Source organism: Carex rostrata, chromosome 16 (genome assembly GCF_964058835.1).
Source record: "Carex rostrata chromosome 16, lpCarRost1.2, whole genome shotgun sequence".
Taxonomy (NCBI): Eukaryota; Viridiplantae; Streptophyta; class Magnoliopsida; order Poales; family Cyperaceae; genus Carex; species Carex rostrata.
The window spans coordinates 2,880,375-2,902,051 of record NC_135933.1 but is presented as its reverse complement, the minus strand read 5'-3'; the positions used below and the strand labels follow the sequence as shown (position 1 = coordinate 2,902,051).

The 21,677-nt window shown below is 31.7% G+C and overlaps 2 protein-coding genes across 4 annotated transcripts; one reads left to right on the top strand and one right to left on the bottom strand.

Annotated features, from left to right (window-relative positions):
- Positions 1–5,352: 5,352 nt before the first annotated feature.
- Positions 5,353–9,518, top strand: MCM10 (minichromosome maintenance 10). 2 transcript variants are annotated; one of them, XM_078317142.1, is made up of 10 exons: positions 5,353–5,493; positions 5,586–5,787; positions 6,107–6,181; positions 6,387–6,618; positions 7,673–7,797; positions 8,041–8,074; positions 8,172–8,218; positions 8,320–8,454; positions 8,828–9,001; positions 9,091–9,518. In XM_078317142.1, the coding sequence occupies exons 1-10, from the start codon at positions 5,409–5,411 to the stop codon at positions 9,242–9,244; spliced, it is 1,263 nt and encodes a 420-aa protein (XP_078173268.1). In that variant the 5' UTR covers positions 5,353–5,408; the 3' UTR covers positions 9,245–9,518. The 2 variants fall into 2 exon arrangements, with proteins under 2 accessions (XP_078173268.1, XP_078173269.1); XM_078317143.1 differs by lacking the exons at positions 8,828–9,001; positions 9,091–9,518 and adding an exon at positions 8,614–8,815.
- A 1,052-nt stretch (positions 9,519–10,570) lies between these two features.
- On the bottom strand, positions 10,571–11,980 carry FUS9 (Ubiquitin-conjugating enzyme family protein). 2 transcript variants are annotated; one of them, XM_078317147.1, is made up of 4 exons: positions 11,630–11,980; positions 11,323–11,396; positions 10,997–11,144; positions 10,571–10,854 (listed from the first exon to the last, which is right to left on the bottom strand). In XM_078317147.1, the coding sequence occupies exons 1-4, from the start codon at positions 11,889–11,891 to the stop codon at positions 10,757–10,759; spliced, it is 582 nt and encodes a 193-aa protein (XP_078173273.1). In that variant the 5' UTR covers positions 11,892–11,980; the 3' UTR covers positions 10,571–10,756. The 2 variants fall into 2 exon arrangements, with proteins under 2 accessions (XP_078173273.1, XP_078173272.1); XM_078317146.1 differs by having other exon boundaries at positions 10,994–11,144; positions 11,630–11,973.
- Positions 11,981–21,677: the final 9,697 nt, after the last annotated feature.

The following is a 21,677-nucleotide window of genomic DNA, read 5'->3' as shown; positions in this document are numbered from 1 at the left end:
TTTTGAATTCTGTTTTGTTGTGTAGACAAATGTTAGTTAATGTTGAAAATATTACGGATTCTCACTATGTTAATGTTGTCATTTTAATGTTCAAATTTTAAATACTTTAAAAAATATTTTAGTTCTTAATCTCGGTACCAAAATTTAAAAAAAAAAAAAAAAAAAATTTGAGCTGTCCATCTGGTGGAAGAAATTTCCTTAAAATAAACGTCCAAAAGATTTATTTTTAACAATGGCGGGAGGTTAGACTTGATTTTGCATTTGGAAAATACTGTGCGAAGAACTATTTTTTTTATTTTAGAAAAAAAGGTATGCTAATCTTCTTTTTTCTTGATTGCTTAACGGTTTTAATTTGAGAAAAAGGTCTGCTGATCTTATTTCTAGTATTTAAATTCAAATAAAATTAAAATCACATAAAATACAAATTTATTTTAATAAACTAAGCATGCAAGAAGATAAAGATAAATAATTATTAATGTAAGAAATTGTGGAAGTAAATAGTAAAGAATGACTAAATTGTATACGAATGGTCAACCAATAGAATACATGTTTATTTCTTCTATTAGTGGCTATTTGTTATTTGTTTTATTTTAATAACTGAAACTTACCCCTAAAACATTTCAATTTTAATGAATTGAAAGTAAAAATTTAAAAACTCATTCTTTACAAATGGAAATATCATTTTATCAAACAACTATGTTAGATAATACTTTGTGTCAGTGCGAAGTGTAATTTCAATTAATAGAATTTCTAGTATCTTTTTTTTATTGAATCATGATAATATATCATGAATGTAGTTTGTACCATTTTTTTTTTCTGAACTCAACAATGGAAAAATTTGAACATACCACCTAATGTATAGTCAATAAAAGTGGGAAAAACAAAACAACATGTGGATGCAAGAACGAAGTATTTAATGTTACAAATTAGACTAAAGTCACTAAAAAGAAAACTTATTTTTATCTATTCTTTTATACTACAAAGAAATGACTGTTTAAATTTTTGTTGTTATACTTCTCAAATTTGAAAAATGAAACATTCTCTTACAGATTTTATAGAGTACTAGACGTTTAGTTACGATTTATAGATCGAGTACTAGACATTTAGTTACGAAGATAAAATAAATAATCAGTGATATTTAATATAAAGAAAGTTCATTCTACAAAAGATATGGTATATATCTAGAGAGAATTGAAGGTCATATTTGTTCATATAAGTAAACAATCTGAATTTGTTGTGTTAATAAAAAAATTATTGTGTCAATATCATCACTCCGGAACCCACCATGTGTGGTTGGTTTGAGTGGATGTAATTACTTGCGGAAAGTCCAATCCAAACTCTAATAACATGACACTTATTTGTTTCATCGGTATGGCAATGAGGTGCTATATAGCGAGCTAAGTCTCACTTATAATCGGCTTGTTTGTAAATTAAGCAGAGTGAGCGAGTTTAGCTTTTATGTTCCAAGTTAAAATTGCTATTTAAGATTTGACTAAGAGAGTCGAGCTAGCTCGTTACTAGCTTGATGGATTCCTAAATTTGTATGTTCCTTTTTCACACCATATCTTATTAATTATGACTGAAACAAAATGACATTTATATAACTAATTATTGAGCAATACTTTTAATTCAAGTGCAACTAAGCAAATTAAATATTATAAATTAAATTAAGTTTACAATTAAATTTATATATATCAAAATATCAAATTGTCAAATTCATACAAACACAGTTCACTGAATAAATTCATGCATACTAAATCAAACAAATTCATACAAATTAACTTAGTTGCTTATAATTAATTCACACATAGTCCACAAAAAATTACCAATCAACTTAAGCACGGTCCAAAGTGCAATTACCATAACAGCTATAACATCCATAGACTATAGTATTTCCTAGCCTGAAGTGAACGGATCCAATTAAACAATTAAACTACGGATATTCAATAGCTCATTAATGAACTGAACTAGTTCATACATGCTAAGCCAAGCCTAACTCAAACTCATTAATTTTGGCTCGAGTTTATGGTAAGCAATCAGCTCGTCTTAGCTCGGTCCACTAACAAACGAACTATTACCGATCGAGTCATGGACTGATACCACGCGGACCATGAGCCACATATTTTTTTTGCCAGCCCTACTTTGATGCCTCGAATAAGGATAACATCATAACATTAACAGGTGTGTGTGGCTTGTCACTCGTCTGATGGGTCTTTTTAAATAAGTTGACAGGGGCTAAGGGGAATTCACATCCTCTCCAATACCTGAAAAGGGAATCTTTTACAATTACTAGATCTGAACTGTTCTTTTTAACTTGGCACAAATCTCAAAGCCCAAAAATACTGCTCCCTATTACGGCCCGAATACCAAACCGGTTAAAATTTAATCTCAATACCGGAGAGGATACGGATTCGGCTAAGGGGGCGTGTAGTTCCTTCTATCGGAGAGTTATTCCCTGACATCTCAATGTGAATTTTGTTATTTCTGCATTTGGTTAAAACAGGAAGGGAATAAACATAGTAATTGTTGATTCTCTTGCAATTAGCATGCTATAGTTGACGGCTATTTTGCTGGCCACGCGGGTGATGAATTCCGAAATTTTTATTAACAACCAAAAAAATTAATAAATTTAAATTATACCCACTTTTGTGCAGGATTTCAAAAATTGCTCAAATTGATCAAAGTCTCACCGGTTTTCAAAATTGAGACCGATGAGATTTTGACCGGTTTCAAGAAATTGGGACTGATGAGATTTTTTTTATTTTACAAAATTAATATTTTAATTTTTTTTGTATTGAAATATTAGAAATGTTTAATATATTTTTTTTGAAAATGATGGAATACAATATAATTTAATTTATTAGAAAGACTGCGACAAATAACCCGGATCAACATTTTTCAGGCTGGATTTTTTACGGCTGTAAGAAAAATTAATATATTTCTTTATGTGTTATTGAAAAGAAAAATATGCTTTGAATTTGAGTTATTGTTCACGGTTTAAATGTCACTTCTAGGTAATACAAAAAGTATTGTGATCTTTCTAGTACATTTAATTTCTTTTTATATCTATTTTGAAAATTCTTTTTTAATAACAATCATTAAATAATTTAAAGTTTTTGTTTTTTTAAATAGATACAACTTTGTAGAAATTAAATGTACTAGAAGGATGATAATATTTTATGTATTTACTTAGAAGTGACATTTGAACCATGATCAATAATTCAGAATTCAAGCATTTTTTTCCAATAACGCGTAAAGAAATATATTATTTTTTTCTAACAACCGCAAAAAATCCGGCCTGAAAAATGTTGATCCGGATTATTTGTCAGTCTTGCTAATAAATCAAATTATATTATATTCCATCTATTTTCAAATAATATATTAAATATTTCAATACAAAAAATAAATTAATTAAATAAATTTCTATTTTGTGAAAAAAAAACACAAATCGGTAAGAATCTCACCGATTTCTTTCAGTTAATCCAATTCTCGAACTGATGAGAAAATAACCGGAAATAAGTTGGAAAACCAGTGAGATTTTGATATGTTTGGATAATTTTCGAAATTCGGCCCAAAAATCGGTAGAATATGAAGTTTATTATTTCTTTGGATATTAATAAAAATTTCGGTGATGAATTTTCTTATTCTCGCTTTGCGGCAATCGTTCTCAGTACCTTGCTCCATAGTGGTGTCATTGTAGTTGTTCTAAACTTTGCTTATGGAGTCTCTTATTTAATTATAAATTTTTAACATCTGAAAGTTTGTATACACCTGACTCGGGCTTTGTAACGTGTTACTGATATATATCAAGAATAGGTTAGTTTGAAGCAAAATTTCACAAAAATGAGGATTAGTTTCCTGAGTCTTTGTCAGCTATTTTTAAATTTCAATCTTAGAAATTTTGCTTCTTATAATTTTAAAACGCAAGAGGAGTGGGTAAGATATTGTTCTATCCAATTATGTACATTTGTTGTGAGTTTATTTAGACTTTTATGTAGTCTTAAGCATAGTAACATAAGCATAGTAATATAATTCATGTATAATTCGCGTATAATTTGTTTTTTTTTTTTTGACGTTTCTGAACCGAACATCGAATAAAATACAAAAAAAAATATATAATACATTTTATTTGCGAATAAAATGCAAAAAAAATGATTTTTTTTTTTGCTTCTTTATGCTACCGAATTATTTCCAAATTATATCTGAATTATTTCTGAATCACAATTCGTTTATCACTATGCTCTAAGGAATCTCAATTAGACCCTTATACAATAAAATGGCAAAGATGTAACAAAAAGTTGCAGTTTTTTAGTTGAACTGTTAAAAAAGTTTTGACCAGTACCACTAGCAGGTACATGTTGCAACAGTTTTTTATTATTTCGTTTTTATCTTTTTTTTTTATGAATTAATGGAAAAAGGATCAAAAGTTTGTGTTATAATTTTATAATATTAAATTTTTATTGGTTATATAATAAGAGGACTCAAATACTTCCTTGTTTCATGTTCCAATCATATTTCACATTTTTATTTTAAATTTTAAATTTTAAACTAACAATTTGAACCGCTCCACATTAAATGTGTTTGGAGATCAAATTTTATATTTTTTTGGAAATTTCACATATTACATACTAATGAGTAAATAATTACGTAGTACTTGATTATTGATTATATTTTAAATTTTTATACTCATATGATTGAAACCAATTAACTGTATTATTTGATTCAATTTCTAATTCAATTGATTTAATAATTTGATTAGTTCGGCTTATATTTATGTGAACTAAATAAGTTTATTTGAACAATAATTAGTTAATAATGTAAAAGTAGTTAAGATATGTTTCGATAGCTATTGTAATAGTGATTTGCGAATCAAATATGACAATACTATATTTTTTGAAAAGCTTATCTGATATTCATGCGCGAAACAAACTTTTGGTTTCAAACGCCTTGGAGGCCCAATTTTTCTGAAAGGCGCGAAACAAGCAATAAATAAAGCTTATCTGATATTCATGCGCGAAAAATCGACGTAGTGATGTGCAATTAAAAAAGAGACCAATATTTTCCTGAAAGGCTTTGGAGGCCCAATTATAATCCAGGGACAGGCCTACTTTTCCTGGAAATTTTGCTAATTTCCTCTTCCCTCCAAATCTCCAAGTGCGTATTCTCTGAGATATCTCATATTTTGCATGACCGACGTGTCCGATGCCTATTCTGGGATAGCGCAGGGGCAGTATTATTTGAGATTCGTGTAGAACCAATTTGAACGGTTGATAATTTCCAATAAGTCCGGTAAAATGTGAGGTATCTTAGAATGCGAATTCCAAATCTCCGACCCCCGCCTTAATTCCTTCTGTAGCCGCTCTCGCTCTCTCTCTCTCTCTCTCTCCCCCACCCCCCCCTCTCACCACATGGCTGCCGATGGAGACGATCTCGACCTCCTACTCTCTCTTCGTCAAGATCGTGTACTAGAGACCCCGCCAGATTCTCCCTCCTGTACTCAATCTCTCTTCTCGATCTCTTCTCCTCGCTCTCTCTGTTATTAAAACCACTAACTTTTAATTTCTTGTTCTTGAAATCTCTCTTAGCCGATGGATCCCCCAAGAGGAGGTCTGGGCAAGTTGACATGTCAGTATTTCGTGATGCTGTTAAAGATTACCTAAACGAAGAACCCTGTTCTTCTATTCCTGCAGAACCAAAAGTTTCTTCTACTGGTACCAAATCCAAATCGAACAAAGGGAGAAGATCAGATGAAATTATTGTTGAAAAGTTTTCAGGTTTAAGGATAAGGTGGATTTTCTTTTTTAGAATTAATTTTCTTTTCGCAATCTGGTTCTTGAGTTTTATTTCTTAGTATGGTCCTCGAAGTATAAGCCACCTTATATTCAGCTTTAAATTTATATCTATTGCATTCCGACCCCTTTGAATTATATCTATCCTATTTACTGTTGGTAATGCAACAAAATTTAGAATTTTAGGACCCAAATTGCAAAAAGACATAAATTAGAAAGTTAAAAGCTTTGGCTCTATGCTTTCATAACACATTATTGAAGGTTCTCATAATCAATAATTCAATCTCTCTCTCTCTCATCTTCCTTGAAATCTTTAGGAATTCTACAAAGTCTCCAGTTGAAGTTGGCAATCACTTTGCAGATATCAGATTTGTTCGACTGTCTGCTATCAAGTATGAAGTTTTGAATGCATTTTGCATATTATCTGATTTAATTTAAAATCAATTTTCATTTTAGATGCACCAAAAGACAAGTGCCAAATGCTTCGTAATATACTGTGCATTATTGAAATGGAATTATTAGATCTTATGATCAATACAACTGTCCATCTAAATTCACTATGTGCTCGTACGCCTTCTCATTATTGTTTCTTTATAGGAACGTTGGGGATAGCTTATCAGGGTGCTGGGCCACAATTGGGGTGTTATTGGAGAAAGGGGCCCCACGTACCAGTTCATCTGGTAAACCGTACATTATTTGTAAAATTGGCAGCTTAGATGGGTCTGAAGTGTCAGTTTTCTTATTTGATGGTTCTCACACCTACTTCTCTGGTGAACCTGTCGGAGCTGTTTTCGCATTCTGCAATTCTACTGTTCGCAGGGATAATACGGTATGTTGTTGCCTACCGAGTAAAATAGATTAATGTTTATTATATAAGCCTATTTCTTTGTACTGGTATTACATGTTTACATTCATCTCAAAAAAAAATACATGTTTACATCGCAATTAACCAAAATCAGTCTCATAAATTATCAAATATGGAACAACTTGTAGAATAACAATGGTTTTTCACTCTTTTGTCAAAGAAATGAAAGCACACATCATTTAATGTAATATTCAGAAAACATAAATACCTTGTTAATTGCAAGAGAGAGATCGTGAAAGAGGAAGAGAGACTTCTTTTTTAATGGGAACACTAACAGAATAATGTTGGTATGCATACATATATCCATCCTATACAATTTTGCACTTGTTGTTATGTTTGTGCAAAACCATGCATATTTAAATAATTTATTTGATATATTAAATCATAATTGTGCAAAACCATGCCTCTTTATGGAAATGAAGCCCTCACGAATTGGGTAGGACTAGTACTAGGATGGGTGACCTCCTGGGAAGTCCCTGTGTTGCTAATTCCTGTTGGGCTTCATTTCTAGGCTACCCCAACTTGTTTGGGAATAAAGGCTTTGAAGAAGATATATTAAATCATAGGGGAGCAAGGTTAGGAGACAATATCAATCCTATGTGGAAATAATTTATTTTGATCCCAAAATGAGGTTCTTTGTTGTTCTTAAGTACTTCTGTTACACCCTTTTAGCACTCATGTAACTAGTTTTTCTACTACCACAAATTGTTGGCAAGTTTTGCTGTCTCTGTTGAACTTCATGTACTTAAAATATGCTAAAGGAATCAAATTATTCAAAGAATAATGTCAAAAAGATTAATCCTGACATATTTGGTGCTGATGTGGCTGATACCAGGTACTACATTTATAATAGCAGCTTTTTTACCTTTTGAATATTGTAGCACCTTATTAATCTGATTGTGAAATAAAAGAAGGGGAAAATGACATTGAAGCAAAGCTGGACGAAAGGAACCATTTGCATTACATGAACTGAATTGCTGGTATCTGATATTGTTTATTTTTTATTTTCTAAAAACAGGGAAAAGGGTTCAGCATGGCTGTGAGTTCAGCCAGTCAGATCGTAAAATTGGGAGTTTCAGCTGATTTTGCAATATGTAAAGGAAAGAGAAAGGATGGGATGGCTTGCAGCATGGTCATAAACAAGTATGTTTTCATTGTCAGAATAATTTCATGCAAGCCATTAGAAATATTGAAGTATCATATTTAACCTAAAAGCTAGAAATATCTCATCTGCCTTTTAATATGGCAGGTGCACTTACTGCCTTCCTAATTTGATCTATAAACATTTTTTAGGACTGACAAGAAGTTCCGATAAATTACTCCATGCATAAATATTGCTTCTATTATCTTAACAGCAACTTACTTTTAGTTTATTTGTAATTTCAGGTGCAAAGGGCCATACTGTAAATTCCATGCTGGAGTAAGAAAAGTTTGCCTCTTTCACATATGCAATGAGCTTAACAATTTTGGTGTTATATTATTAAACATTAATGGTGCATCATTGTTTTTATAAACAGAAAGCAGCAGAAAGGTACACTTCTGGCCGTGCAGAACTGAAGGGCGGGTAAGTGCAAAACCTAATTATTTTCCAACCTAAATTTTACTTTTCCTTTATCGTCCCACTTTAATTTGTATGACTTTTTTTGTGCCTCTATTGAACTGCAGGAATTTTCAAAGAACTTTCAGACCATTTCAATATGAGGGAGTTTATATGGTTGATCCTCTTGAGCGCTCTTGTCAGCGAAAGCCAACGCAACAGGTCAAACACATCTCTATTGAAGGTCTTAAGAAGGCCCTGAGGTAAATAGATTATTCTATCACTGTTAGATGCAATGGTGCAAATTCTTTTCTGGTAAAATAGTATTAAAATATAGAAGCCAAAAGTTGAGCTTTAACTTTTTTTACTGCAAAAACTTTTCTTGCTAAACTTTCTAGTCTCTAATAAATGGGGAAATGCAGAGCATGCATTTTAACAGAATCAACCACAAACCCTATCTTCATTCTTACATTTCCAAGCTTCCCACAACTACTCTCCTTTCCTATTGATCCATTCAGAGAGATAAGTATGGGTCATTTTGGCATTTTCATTTTCTAGGTATGCAAGATACATGAAAATTTGTGCTGTCTATTAGTGGATCTTTATCTGACAGCAATCTGCTGAAAACATTTGCAGTAAGGCTGATAAAGTGACTACTAGAAACCACTCTCAAGGCATAAGATTCCTGTCACATGTCACTATGGATGAGTCGAAGATTCTAGCCAAGAACCAATCTGAGACTGCAACCAAGAATCAATCTGAGAAGCCACAGCCAAAATCTACCAAATTCAATTCTGCTAATAATAAAAGGTTCAATTTTTTTTTTTGCTGATGTGCACATTTTGCCCCCATGTGAGAAGACAACAAAAGGTTAAAAGTACAGCTGGATCAATTTTCAGGTCTGAAACATCAGCTATTAAAATTGGGTCGAAAAGGCCTACCATGCCGAACAAGGAACCAGAGTCTAAACGGGAAAAGACATGCAATCCATCAAAGAAAATGATTGACCTTGAAATTGTTAGCTCTGATGAAGAAGATTTCTGGAGCATTTGAAATACCCATAATAATAAATAAAATGGCCAGTTTTGAAGGTTCCTGGTGGAAATGATTTTGACCGCATCAATTCATTTAAGTTGAATTTTTGAGGCCTAACCTTTCTAAACGAGCTATTTTATCAAAATTCAACGGCTATATTGTAGGGGTGAGTTGGTTCGATTAAATGTACATTTAAGCTATTTTTTTCCCTTGTATTTTGAGCAGAAAGATATTGTATTGGTAGTATCAAAAGTTATAATTCAGTTTTGGTTATTTTATTAGACCCTTATTATGTTCTCCTAAATTTTCTTATGGTCTTTCCACCATCATTATCGTTGATTTTTTATATTTGAAATCTAAAGCATCGATTTCTATGAAAAAATAAACCCATCATTTAATGCTCATTGGTTTTTATTACTAAAAGAAGGAACATGATACAGAACCATTTTATTGATTGGTCTAAGCAACAAGCCTTTTGATTGCTGGCGACATAATGGGAATCAGTTAGGTTGATGACAATAGTTCTTGTATTATAATATTTATCCCTATTTATGGAGTTTTGTGTTTCATAGATCATGGCAGCCAAAGTCGTTACTTTAAAAATGGCATGAAAAGGGAAAATAACACAAGCAATTATTTCATATTTAGAAATTATAAACTGGAGAACAACCCTCATTTCAGTTAAGCTTACAGGCGTAAATCATAAAATACACCAATTCAAATCCCCATTTCTGAGTTGTTTATATGACTAAATGACAGTGGGAAGGCTGCATCAGTTTTTTTTTTTTCTTTTTCTTTTTAGCATCAGAAAATTATCTTTATATATTCATCTTCTAAACATTCGTTGATTTTTTCCCACACCTTAAAAAAATATACACTGAGAGCGTGAGAATCCTCTTCTGCTTGCTGCATTTGTTATACCAGATTAGGTGATATATGTGGTTGGTCACCCTCTTCCGATAAGAGGTCTAAACAGATGCACATATCAGATCCCACTTCTGTCTGTTGTTCTCTCTCGAAATCCATCTATAACAGTCTCACTAACTTGTGAGAATGGCATTTAGCAACCAGTTTATTTTAAAATTGCAATGATCCACTAAAAAGGCTAGTGTCTAAAGGCTGATCATATAAGAACACTAGAACAGTATAAACACGATAGCATCCTCTGTCAAAGTTATGAAATGGCTCACCTCATAGAGTTGAATATCAAATCTCTTTCAGCTAGATCTTATTTTTTCTCTTCTTTTTTTTTTTCTTTCTTTCTTTTCTAACAGAATTATGGAAAATCATAGGAGTAAAGGAAGAAGACATTTCGAAACAAAAGAATTTAAAAAAAAAGAAGGATTCATGTAAAGCAGAATATATAATTAGAAACCATTTAGCCAACCAATCTAACATAGAAAAAAGGTTACATTGGATATAAAGAGAAACCTAGAAAATATGCAAGTGAGATGCCTATAACTCCAAATCAGCAGGGCTTGAGAACATCAGGATAACTGTACAACTGAAACTTTGAAATAATATAAACGATTATCTGGCGAACCTCATAGTCCACTCGGCAGCAATTTCATCATGTTTAGCCTTATCTGTCAAGTATAACCGAGCAATGTTCGGCATGAGGGGATTGACTGCAATAACAACAAAAAAGAATATCAAAGATGATTAATTTATTATTAGTGATGGCTGATGAGTGATTACTGAAGTGAAAATAAAAGAAACAAGTGTATGTACATAGGGACGGGGTAATAAGAAAAGGGAACAAATTACTACATGGATCGGGATTGATGATGATGGATCTGATGGCGAGGAGGAGCTTAGAGATTGTCGTTGCGGGGCTCCATCCTTCTTTGAGAATGCCCAAACTCAGTTTCCCTGCCGAATCAACATTGCAATGGTATATCCTGGTTTTGAAGCTCACCTGCACCATCATATATGCAAACTTTAATTATGCAGTGCTTTGGATGGTATGTCAGTATATGTGGTGACGTTTGAGAAAAGCATTGAAGCCTTAGGCACCAAAAGGCTGTCAATCATGTGGTTCTCTTTTTTCTAAAAAAGAAAAGAAAAATAAAGAGCTTATTATAATGTATAAACACCGTGGGAGGGTTGAAGGGATAATCACAGGGAAAGATGATATCGAGGAAATATACGCCTCCTTCATAAGGTGTTCCTGTCATCAAAATCAAGGTCAGAATATTCTGAATTTAGTCACACAAAACAAAATTTGTCATTCCATTTCCTTTTGGATGTCAATTCCACGCCTGAATTAGCGGTAATTTATTAAATGAAGCTGGCCAACACCAGAACGAAGAAGCCTTCTCACTGAGAGACTTGTATCTGTCTGTCTGTCTGCCTCAGACTCAGTTCAATTGCAATTGATTGAAGTTATAAAGGCAAAGGTACCAGTGGGGCCGAGGATGGTGGCGATCCAGTGGTAGAGGTTGTCGTTCTTCGGGCCAGCCGAGCACTCCCGCGGCGGGTTCGCATTCAGATCCACCATTTCCTTCTGGATCCTCTTCCCCGACGCTGATGCCGATGTCGCTGATGACCACGGCCGGCCTCCTACGCCCCCGCCGCCTCTGCCTCCGCCTCCCCCCGATGCACCACCGCCTCCGCCGCTCGGGAACCCCGTCGCCGTTAATGAGGCCGACAACGACGACGACATGCCTCTCTCGCTATCTTTATCCCTCCCACTGCAGACTACAGTGACAAATTACACTGATAGATATTTACAAATTTGTTGCGATACAGCCATACAGGGGTTTTCGGCATCAACCATCAAGTGTCTGAATTTTTTTTTAATAAAATAAAAGATTATATTTTAATAAAAATAATTTATTGTTTTTTATTTTAAAAAATAACAAGATCCAAACTAAATTTTTATAGGATGTACCGAAAAAATATTTTCGGTCTAATGTATTTTCTTTTTCGGTCTGACGAATTCAAACTGTTAAAATATGCCTACCTTACGAGTGATGCGTTTACGTGTGAAAATTTTAAATATTTGAATTAATTTAGTATAAAGTCAAGTAGTCAAAATTAGAGTGTTAATAAATTAATTTTAATGCATTTATTTTTTGAACTTTTTTTTTACCACTTGACTCTATACAAAATTAATTAAAAGAATTTACATGTAGACGCATCACTTGTAAGGTAGACGGGTTTCAACAGTTTAGATTTGTCATTTGAGACCGATTCGATGGGTTTTAGACTTGAGTTTACCAAAAGACTTAAGAACATTATAATATATATATATAGAGTTAGGCTGGGGTGCTATGGATAGCATAGAGGCCTCTATGCTACGGCTCAATATTCGAGTTTTCAAAATCCAAACGGTCGATCCGAACCGTTCATCTTATTATCCATATTAATATCTGCTTGGAGACCAAATTTTACATTTTTCTGAATTTTTTTACTATTTATTAAGTATTTTACAAAATTGTTGATCCAACGGTGGCTGCACAAAACAGTAAAACCGTTGGATTAGCGATTTTCAAAGTGTCTTAATAAATAGTAAAAAAAATTCAGAAAATTATAAAATTTGGTCTCCAAGCAGATATTAATATGGAGAATAAGATGAACGGTTCGGATCGACCGTTTGGATTTTGAAAACTTGAATATTGAGCCGTAGCACAGGAGGCCACTATGCTATCCATAGCACCCCAGCCTAACTCTATATATATATATATATATATATAGAGAGAGAGAGAGAGAGAGAGAGAGAGAGATTGACTAATATGCTTTCGGTAGCATATGGGCCAAAGTACTACCGGTCCAAATTTGAAATTTCAAAATTCAAAAAGTCGATCTGAACCGTTCATCTTGTTCTCCATATTAATATGTGCTTGGAGACCAAATTTTACATTTTTTTGAATTTTTTTACTATTTATTAAGCCACTTTGAAAATCGTTGATCCAACGGTAGCACTGTTTTGTTAAGCCACCGTTGGATCAGTGATTTTCAAAGTGACTTAATATATAGTAAAAAAAAATCAGAAAAATATAAAATTTGGTCTCCAAGCACATATTAATATGGAGAACAAGATGAACGGTTCAGATCGACTTTTTGAATTTTAAAATTTCAAATTTGGACCGGTAGCACTTCGGCCCATATGCTACCGAAAGCATATTAGTCAATCTCTCTCTCTCTCTATATATATATATAGAGGAGGGTTCAAATATTTGAATCTTTTTGTGCCTCCATCTCTCTCCATCATTTTCAAAGTTCAAACAGTCGATCCGAACCGCTCAATCTAACCTCCATACTAAAATATGTTTGGAGACCAAATTTTATATTTTTAGGAATTTTTTTAGATAGGTACAAAAATACTGTTTTTAGATGGTTCAGATTTACTGATTTTGTACCTATCTAAAAATATAGTAAAAAAATTTCTAAAAATATAAAATTTGGTCTCCAAACATATTTTAGTATGGAGGTTAGGTTGAGCAGTTTGGATCGACTGTTTGAACTTTGAAAATGATGGAGAGAGATGGAGGCATGATGGAGGCACAAAAACATGGAGGCATTTGAACCCTCCTCATATATATATATATATATAGAGAGAGAGAGAGAGAGTGTGTGACTAATATGATTTCGGTAGATTACTCTTCCTCTTACATTATATATATATATATAGAGTGATGCTTCTATGTACATAAGGACCTATTTGTAAAATGAACATATTTTTATTTTCAAAATTAAAACAGTCGATCTGAACCGTTCATCTTGTTCTCCATATTAATATGTGCTTGGAGACCAAATTTTACATTTTTCTGAATTTTTTTACTATTTATTAATATGGGTACAAAAAATATCAAATTCAGACCATTGAATTTTGTACCCATCTTAATAAATAGTAAAAAAATTCAGAAAAATGTAAAATTTGGTCTCCAAGCACATATTAATATGGAGAACAAGATGAACGGTTCGGATCGACTGTTTGAATTTTGAAAATAAAAATATGTTCATTTTACAAATAGGTCCTTATGTCCATAGAAGCCTTTGCCATATATATATATATGAGGGATCAAGTTACAACAATTTTTGAGTTACAACAAGCATTTTTTACATTTTCAAAGTCCAAATTGTCGATCCAAACCGTTAGATGTGATCTCTACAATAAAATGTGCTTGGAGACCAAATTTTACATTTTTTGGAATTTTTTTACTATTTATTAAGATGGGTACAAAATTCAATGGTATGAATTTGACTAGTTTTTGTACCCATCTTAATAAATAGTAAAAAAATTTCAAAAAATGTAAAATTTGGTCTCCAAGCACATTTTATTGTAGAGATCACATCTAATGGTTTGGATCGACGATTTGGACTTTGAAAATGTAGAAAATGCTTGTTGTAACTTGTTGTAACTCAAAAATTGTTGTAACTTGATCCCTCCTCATATATATATATATATATATATAGAGAGAGAGAGAGAGAGAGAGAGATGGGCTATGGTGCATTGCAATGCATGGAGGGGTTTGTGCATTGGACCATAAATCTAAAATTCAAAATCCAAATGACCGGTCCAAACCGTTCATCTTGTTCTCCATATTAATATGTGCTTGGAGACCAAATTTTACATTTTTCTGAATTTTTTTACTATTTATTAAGTATTTTACAAAATTGTTGATCCAACGGTAGCTGCTGATTTTACTGTTTTGTTAAGCCACCGTTGGATCAACAATTTTGTAAAATACTTAATAAATAGTAAAAAAATTCAGAAAAATATAAAATTTGGTCTCCAAGCACATATTAATATGGAGAACAAGATGAACGGTTTGGATCGGCCATTTGGATTTTGAATTTTAGATTTATGGTCCAATGCACAAACCTCTCCATGCATTGCAATGCACCATAGCCCATCTCTTTCTTTCTCTCTCTCTCTCTATATATATAGAGTGACTAATATGCATTCGGTAGCATATGGGCCGAAGTGCATACGGTCCAAATTTAAAATTTCAAAATTCAAAAAGTCGATCTGAACCGTTCATCTTGTTCTCCATATTAATATGTGCTTGGAGACCAAATTTTATATTTTTCTGAATTTTTTTACTATTTATTAAGCCACTTTGAAAATTGCTGATCCAACGGTGGCTTAACAAAACAGTAAAATCAGCAGCCACCGTTGGATCAACAATTTTCAAAGTGGCTTAATAAATAGTAAAAAAAAATTAGAAAAATATAAAATTTGGTCTCCAAGCATATATTAATATGGAGAACAAGATGAACGGTTCAGATTGACTTTTTGGACTTTGAAATTTTAAATTTGGACCGTATGCACTTTGGCCCATATGCTACTGAATGCACATTAGTCACTATATATATATATATATAGAGAGAGAGAGAGATAGGCTAATGTGCTTTCGGTAGCATATGGGCCGAAATACACACGGTCCAAATTTGAAATTTCAAAATCCAAAAAGTAGATTTGAACTGTTCATCTTGTTCTCCATATTAATATGTGCTTGGAGACCAAATTTTACATTTTTTTCTGAATTTTTTTACTATTTATTAAGCCACTTTGAAAATTGTTGATCCAACGGTGGCTTAACAAAATAGTAAAATCGTTAGATCAGCGATTTTCAAAGTGGCTTAATAAATAGTAAAAAAATTCAGAAAAATGTAAAATTTGGTCTCCAAGCACATATTAATATGGAGAACAAGATGAATGATTCAGATCGACTTTTTGGATTTTGAAATTTTAAATTTGGACTGTGTGTATTTCAGCCCATATGCTACCGAAAGCACATTAGCCTCTCTCTCTCTCTGTGTGTATATATATATATATATATATATATATATATATATATATAATGTAATTGGGGATCCTCGGGAAAGGGTTAAAACAAGGTCCGAATTAAATTAAATGATTGGCCATTGTGCATTTGTATCTCACATTGAACCTAAAAATTTCAAAGATGCAAATGTAGACTCTAATTGGATTTGTGCCATGCAATAAGAACTTGATCAATTTGAAAGGAACAAAGTTTGGGAACTTGTACCTAAGCCAAATGATATAATGATTATTGGAACCAAATGGGTCTTTAGGAATAATGAAAATGTCATTTGTAACAAAGCTAGGTTGGTAGCTCAAGGGTACAAACAACAAGAGGGTATTGACTTTGAAAAAACCTTTGCACCCGTGGCTCATCTAGAATCCATTAGAATGCTTTTAGCATATGCCTCAAATAAAAATTTTAAATTGTTTCAAATGGATGTTAAAAGTGCATTCTTCAATGGATTTATAGATGAGGAGGTATATGTTAACTAACCTCAAGGTTTTGTTGACCCGGCATTTCCTAACCATGTGTATAGACTTACCAAAGCACTCTATGGACTCAAACAAGCCCCTAGGGCATGGTACGATAGACTAAGATCCTTTCTAATTTATAATGAATTCATAAGAGGCGAAAATAATACAACTATTTTCACCAAGAAAAGAGATGAAGTACTTTTAGTGGTGCAAATTTATGTAGATGACATAATTTTTGGTTCATCTAATGCGGCACTTGCCGAGGATTTTCTTCTCTTATGAGTAGTCAATTTGAGATGAGCATGATGGGTGAATTAAACTTCTTCTTGGGACTCCAAATCAAGCAACTCATGGATAACACATTTGTGAGCCAAACCAAGTACGCAAAGAAGTTGATCAAGAAGTTTGGGATGACTGAAAACAATACAAGCAAGACGCCTATGGCAACAAATGCAAATCTTGACTCGGATCCGAATGGCACATCGGTGGACATCACTCAATACCGAGCTATGATAGGTAGCCTACTCTATTTAACCGCTAGTAGATACGATATAATATTTGCGGTATGTCTATGTGCTAGGTATCAAGCAAATCCCAAAGAATTACACTTGAAAGCCATTAAAAGAATTCTTAAATATGTCCTCCTTATATAAGTGTGACAACCAGTGTTGTAAAAAATTGTCTTAACAGCCGTTTAATCGCTAACGATGGCCAAACCGTTACGAATACACTTAGCAGATGCATGTTTGCGGATGAAAACAATTAATCAGCCATTTTGCCATTTAATCATTCATTTATTCCCGTTTATTCCCATTTATTCCTGTTTATTCCAATAAATATTTATTTTTCACATTGACTTTTTTTTTCTGTGATTAGTGTGTGATAATAAGTTTTATAAATCGTGTTTTGTAGTTTTATTTGTGCTTGGACATACATCCAATATTTTTTATATATGTTTTTTCTTTTTGCTTACTTTGAAATTGATTAATTCTTCTTTATTTATATACCCTATATTTTTCTTACTGATATAATTTGTTCAATTAGTACGACGTGTTTATTTATGAAATTAAGTTGTTATCATAAACTAAATTTAGTGGTTTTATATTAGAATGTTTCTTTTCTTTCAAATAATATGTTATTAGTATTTGAAAATGTTTAATTCTTGAATTTATTTTTTCATTAAATAAATGTGTTACTTACACATGAAAATTCTTATGCATTAAGAAAATATAAACATAATGTCATGTTATAATAATGGAACTAATTAAGTTAAATTAAGTTTATTTGATAAGTTTAATGAGTTAAATAAATTATGATATATATACATAAATTTAATAAAAATGTTAAATTGTTTGTATAATTCTGATTAATCGACCGCATACCGATTAATCGCTTGGCGGTACTCTGTCCGTCCGACGACCACATACCGTTATTTACAACACTGGTGACAACAAGAAAAAAAAAATACAGTTTATAAAGAATGAACAATAAAAAAAATGCATAGATATATCTTCACTTAAACAGACTTTTCTACATGTACACAATTTTATTGCATACTACACGTTTATTTGATCGGACTTTTCAGGTTTTGGAGCACTTAAATTTGACAACAAATTTATTTTAGACAAGCCATCTATATTACATGAACAGACAGAACAGTGGATTATCACTGTATTCCAAGTTGAATTATTAGAATAGCATATTCGGATTATTAAAATTTAATACTGGATTTGGTTGGCGATAATGATTATAGACCCAAAAATTGATGAAAATTGTTCCATTTCTGTGCCGAATGGTTTTATTTTATATAATGACCCTAGAAATTAAGATTGTAAGATATACGAGTCATATACTCAAATGACAAACTTGTTGAATAATTTTATAACAATATTCACTCGTAGATCAGAGTCAGGTGTCATTTCAACAGAAATACCAAAATTAAAGAACGATCCGAATTTTCTTTTATACAGGTAACCTAAGGGGATACGGATTCCCTGTTAACGATGAGAAGTTCCGCAATAAACAAATAAAAAATAGAAACTTTTTCTCACTAAAATTTTGTGAATAAAAAAAACATGAGTGTTTTACATCGTAAATTTATAATTTTTCATAAATAAACTGTCTAAATTATCTAAATTCTCTGCACATAACCCGTAGAGGAGGGTTCAAATGCCTCTATTTTTTGTGCCACCATCATGCCTCCATTTTTAAAAACTTTAATAACTCAAAATTTAAATCTTAAAATTCAAAATAAAACCGTTGGATATGAACTACATCATTTTATATATGAACGTGTAAAAAATTATGGCATTTCAACTTTATTTTGATTGTCATCTTGAGCTTATAAAAATGTATACTTATGTGGATAATTTCTAGACGTTGATTTTTTTAACTTATTGATTCACATAAAAGCAAAATCAAAATGTGATAATTTTTTATGGACACATAAAGAAAATAACATAGATCACATCTAACGGTTTTATTTTGATGTTTAAGGTTTAAACTTTGAGTTATTTAAGTTTTTAAAAATGGAAGCATGATGGAGGCACAAAAAATGGAGGCATTTGAACTCTCCTCTAACCCGTACTGATCGTAAAATTAATACAATATAATTTTCTTTGATGAGGGTTCAAATGTCTCTATTTTTAAAAACTTAAATAACTCAAAGTTTAAAATTTAAATGTCAAAATAAAACCGTTAAATGTGATCTATGTTATTTTCTCTATGTGGCCATAAAAAATTATCACATTTTGACTTTGCTTTTATGTGAATCAATAAGTTAAAAAAATTAACGTCTAGAAATTATCCACATTAATATATATTTTTACAAGCTTAAGATAACAACCAAAACAAAGTTGAAATGCCATAATTTTTTACACGTGCATAGATAAAATGATGTAGTTCATATCCAATTGTTTTATTTAAAATTTTAAAATTTAAATTTTAAGTTATTAAAGTTTTTAAAAATAAAGACATTTGAACCCTCCTCATTTTCTTTTGCTTGAAAATGATGTTAACTTTGTTACATGCATAATAGCTTCCACAACAACTGCAAATAATTCTCTGCACGATTAGCTGATCAGCGACTATACTGTACGAATAAAATTTAAACTAATAGAGTTGGTTAGATTCATGGATTGGTTGACCCACTAAAGTTAGTTCATTGATTCCCATTTTGAGGTAATGAAGTGATTTAACAATCATTTGGTGTGAATCTGCCGATCATTGGCCTTTTGCTTTCTTTCAAAGAAAAAGAAAAGAGGAACCAGAGAATTATGAAGATTATTATCTAGCGTAGTCGGATTTTTTTTATTAGGAACATGTAATAAATTTTACTAGTGGAGCTGTTCGGCAATGCTTCCTTAAGGCTCCTTAAGATTAAAAGTCTCATTTAGTTTTTTTAGCCGCTTAATTCTGCCGAACACCGGTTCCTTAGCACGGATTAAGATTATCTCCTTTAGCCTCCTTTTGTCCGGATCTTAATCCTCTGTCCGGGTCTTAAGACACCTCTACCTCTTCTTTTAGCCTCCTTAGCTATCACTCACGGATTAAGACAACCGAACATCGGTTCCTTAAGCTTCCTTAAGACTTAATCCTAACTAGGATTAAGAGGTGTTGCCGAACAGCTCCAGTATGACTAGTGTATTGTGAAATGTTGTGAATTAACTAAATCAGATTGTGAGTTGTTTAGAGATAAATGCTTTTTTTTGGAGAAGTAAGAAACAACTCAATTATACATATACTTGATTTTCAAAATTCATAAGTAAACAGTTGTCTATTCCTAATTCAATGTAGCTCCGTCACAAATTATCTGATTGAACTTTGTTATTGTTTTAGTCCCAAACATGTATTAATTATTCTGAATTATAAAGTGAATTATAAAGTGAAGTTAATATGAATTCAAAGTTATCAAGATAATTGGTACGTTTGACTTCAAAACAATTGGAATAATTTCAAAGATACATTAACATTTTAAATTTATAAAAATTTGAATTATTTTAGTATAAATTTAAACAGTACAAAAGTAAAGTATTATAGATCGTTATCACTTGGGAGTCGGAAGCAAACAAAATTGTGCCGATGATTTTAGTGATCTATTAATATTTAATAGAGTGGTACGATTTACATATCAATTACACATCAATCAATATAATTAAAATGTTGGGTTGGTCTATAATTAAGCGGCACTACGTCAATGCTTTATTAAAATTAAATTAAGTACGCGTTAATTAATCCGATGTATTGAGGGCCCCAAAGTAATTTTTCACGGGACAACATCAAACCTCTCCATTAAAAATATGAAAATTAAATTCTCTCAAAAAAAAAAAAATGAAAATTAACAGTCACTAGAATGTTATAGCCTAATGCAATACAGGAGAGATGGACAACAAAAACGGTAATAAATTAAATTAAGTACGCGTTAATTAATCCGATGTATTGAGGGCCCCAAAGTAATTTGTCACGGGACAACATCAAACCTCTCCATTGAAAAGATGAAAATTAACGGTCACAAAAATGTTATCCTTTTGTTATATGTTCTGGCATAATTATATGTACAATTCTACAGTTTTTGATATTGATCAAACAACTCGATCTCAATACGAATTTGCAACGATGACCTTAATTTTCTGGCTATATGTTTTCTAAAAATTAGTGTGTTTTATATTGCAATCAAAAGATCGATAGACCAACAAATTTTGATGTAGAGAAAAGAAAGATAGTAAAATTTAGTAGCAAGGATTAGTAAAAAATGTAGCTTTCTACCTCAATCAAACATACAAATTTATGAATTACTTGTAAGCATTAGATTATGATCCTTGACAATGCATCCTAAAAAACTAAATAAAACATCTTCCTTTCGATCCGCCCTGAAATATTTTCAATCTCTAAATAATTTATGTACCCAATATTCCTCAACCATATTTTTCGTGATTTAAATTAAGATGAAGTAAAAACAAATGTCTTAATGTTTAATATATTATCCTTACTAATTTACTTGTAACATGGTATATGAGATTATATTTATTTTTATTTAATATTATTTTATCTACGATACAAATATCAAACACCAATAAAAATATACTATTTTTTTAATTTTTTTCTAAAGATTAATGATTTTAAATGTATACTAACAATTTCATTAATAAAAAAATTCTTTACAACACATCAAATGACGTTTAATCCTAGATCTACTCATTT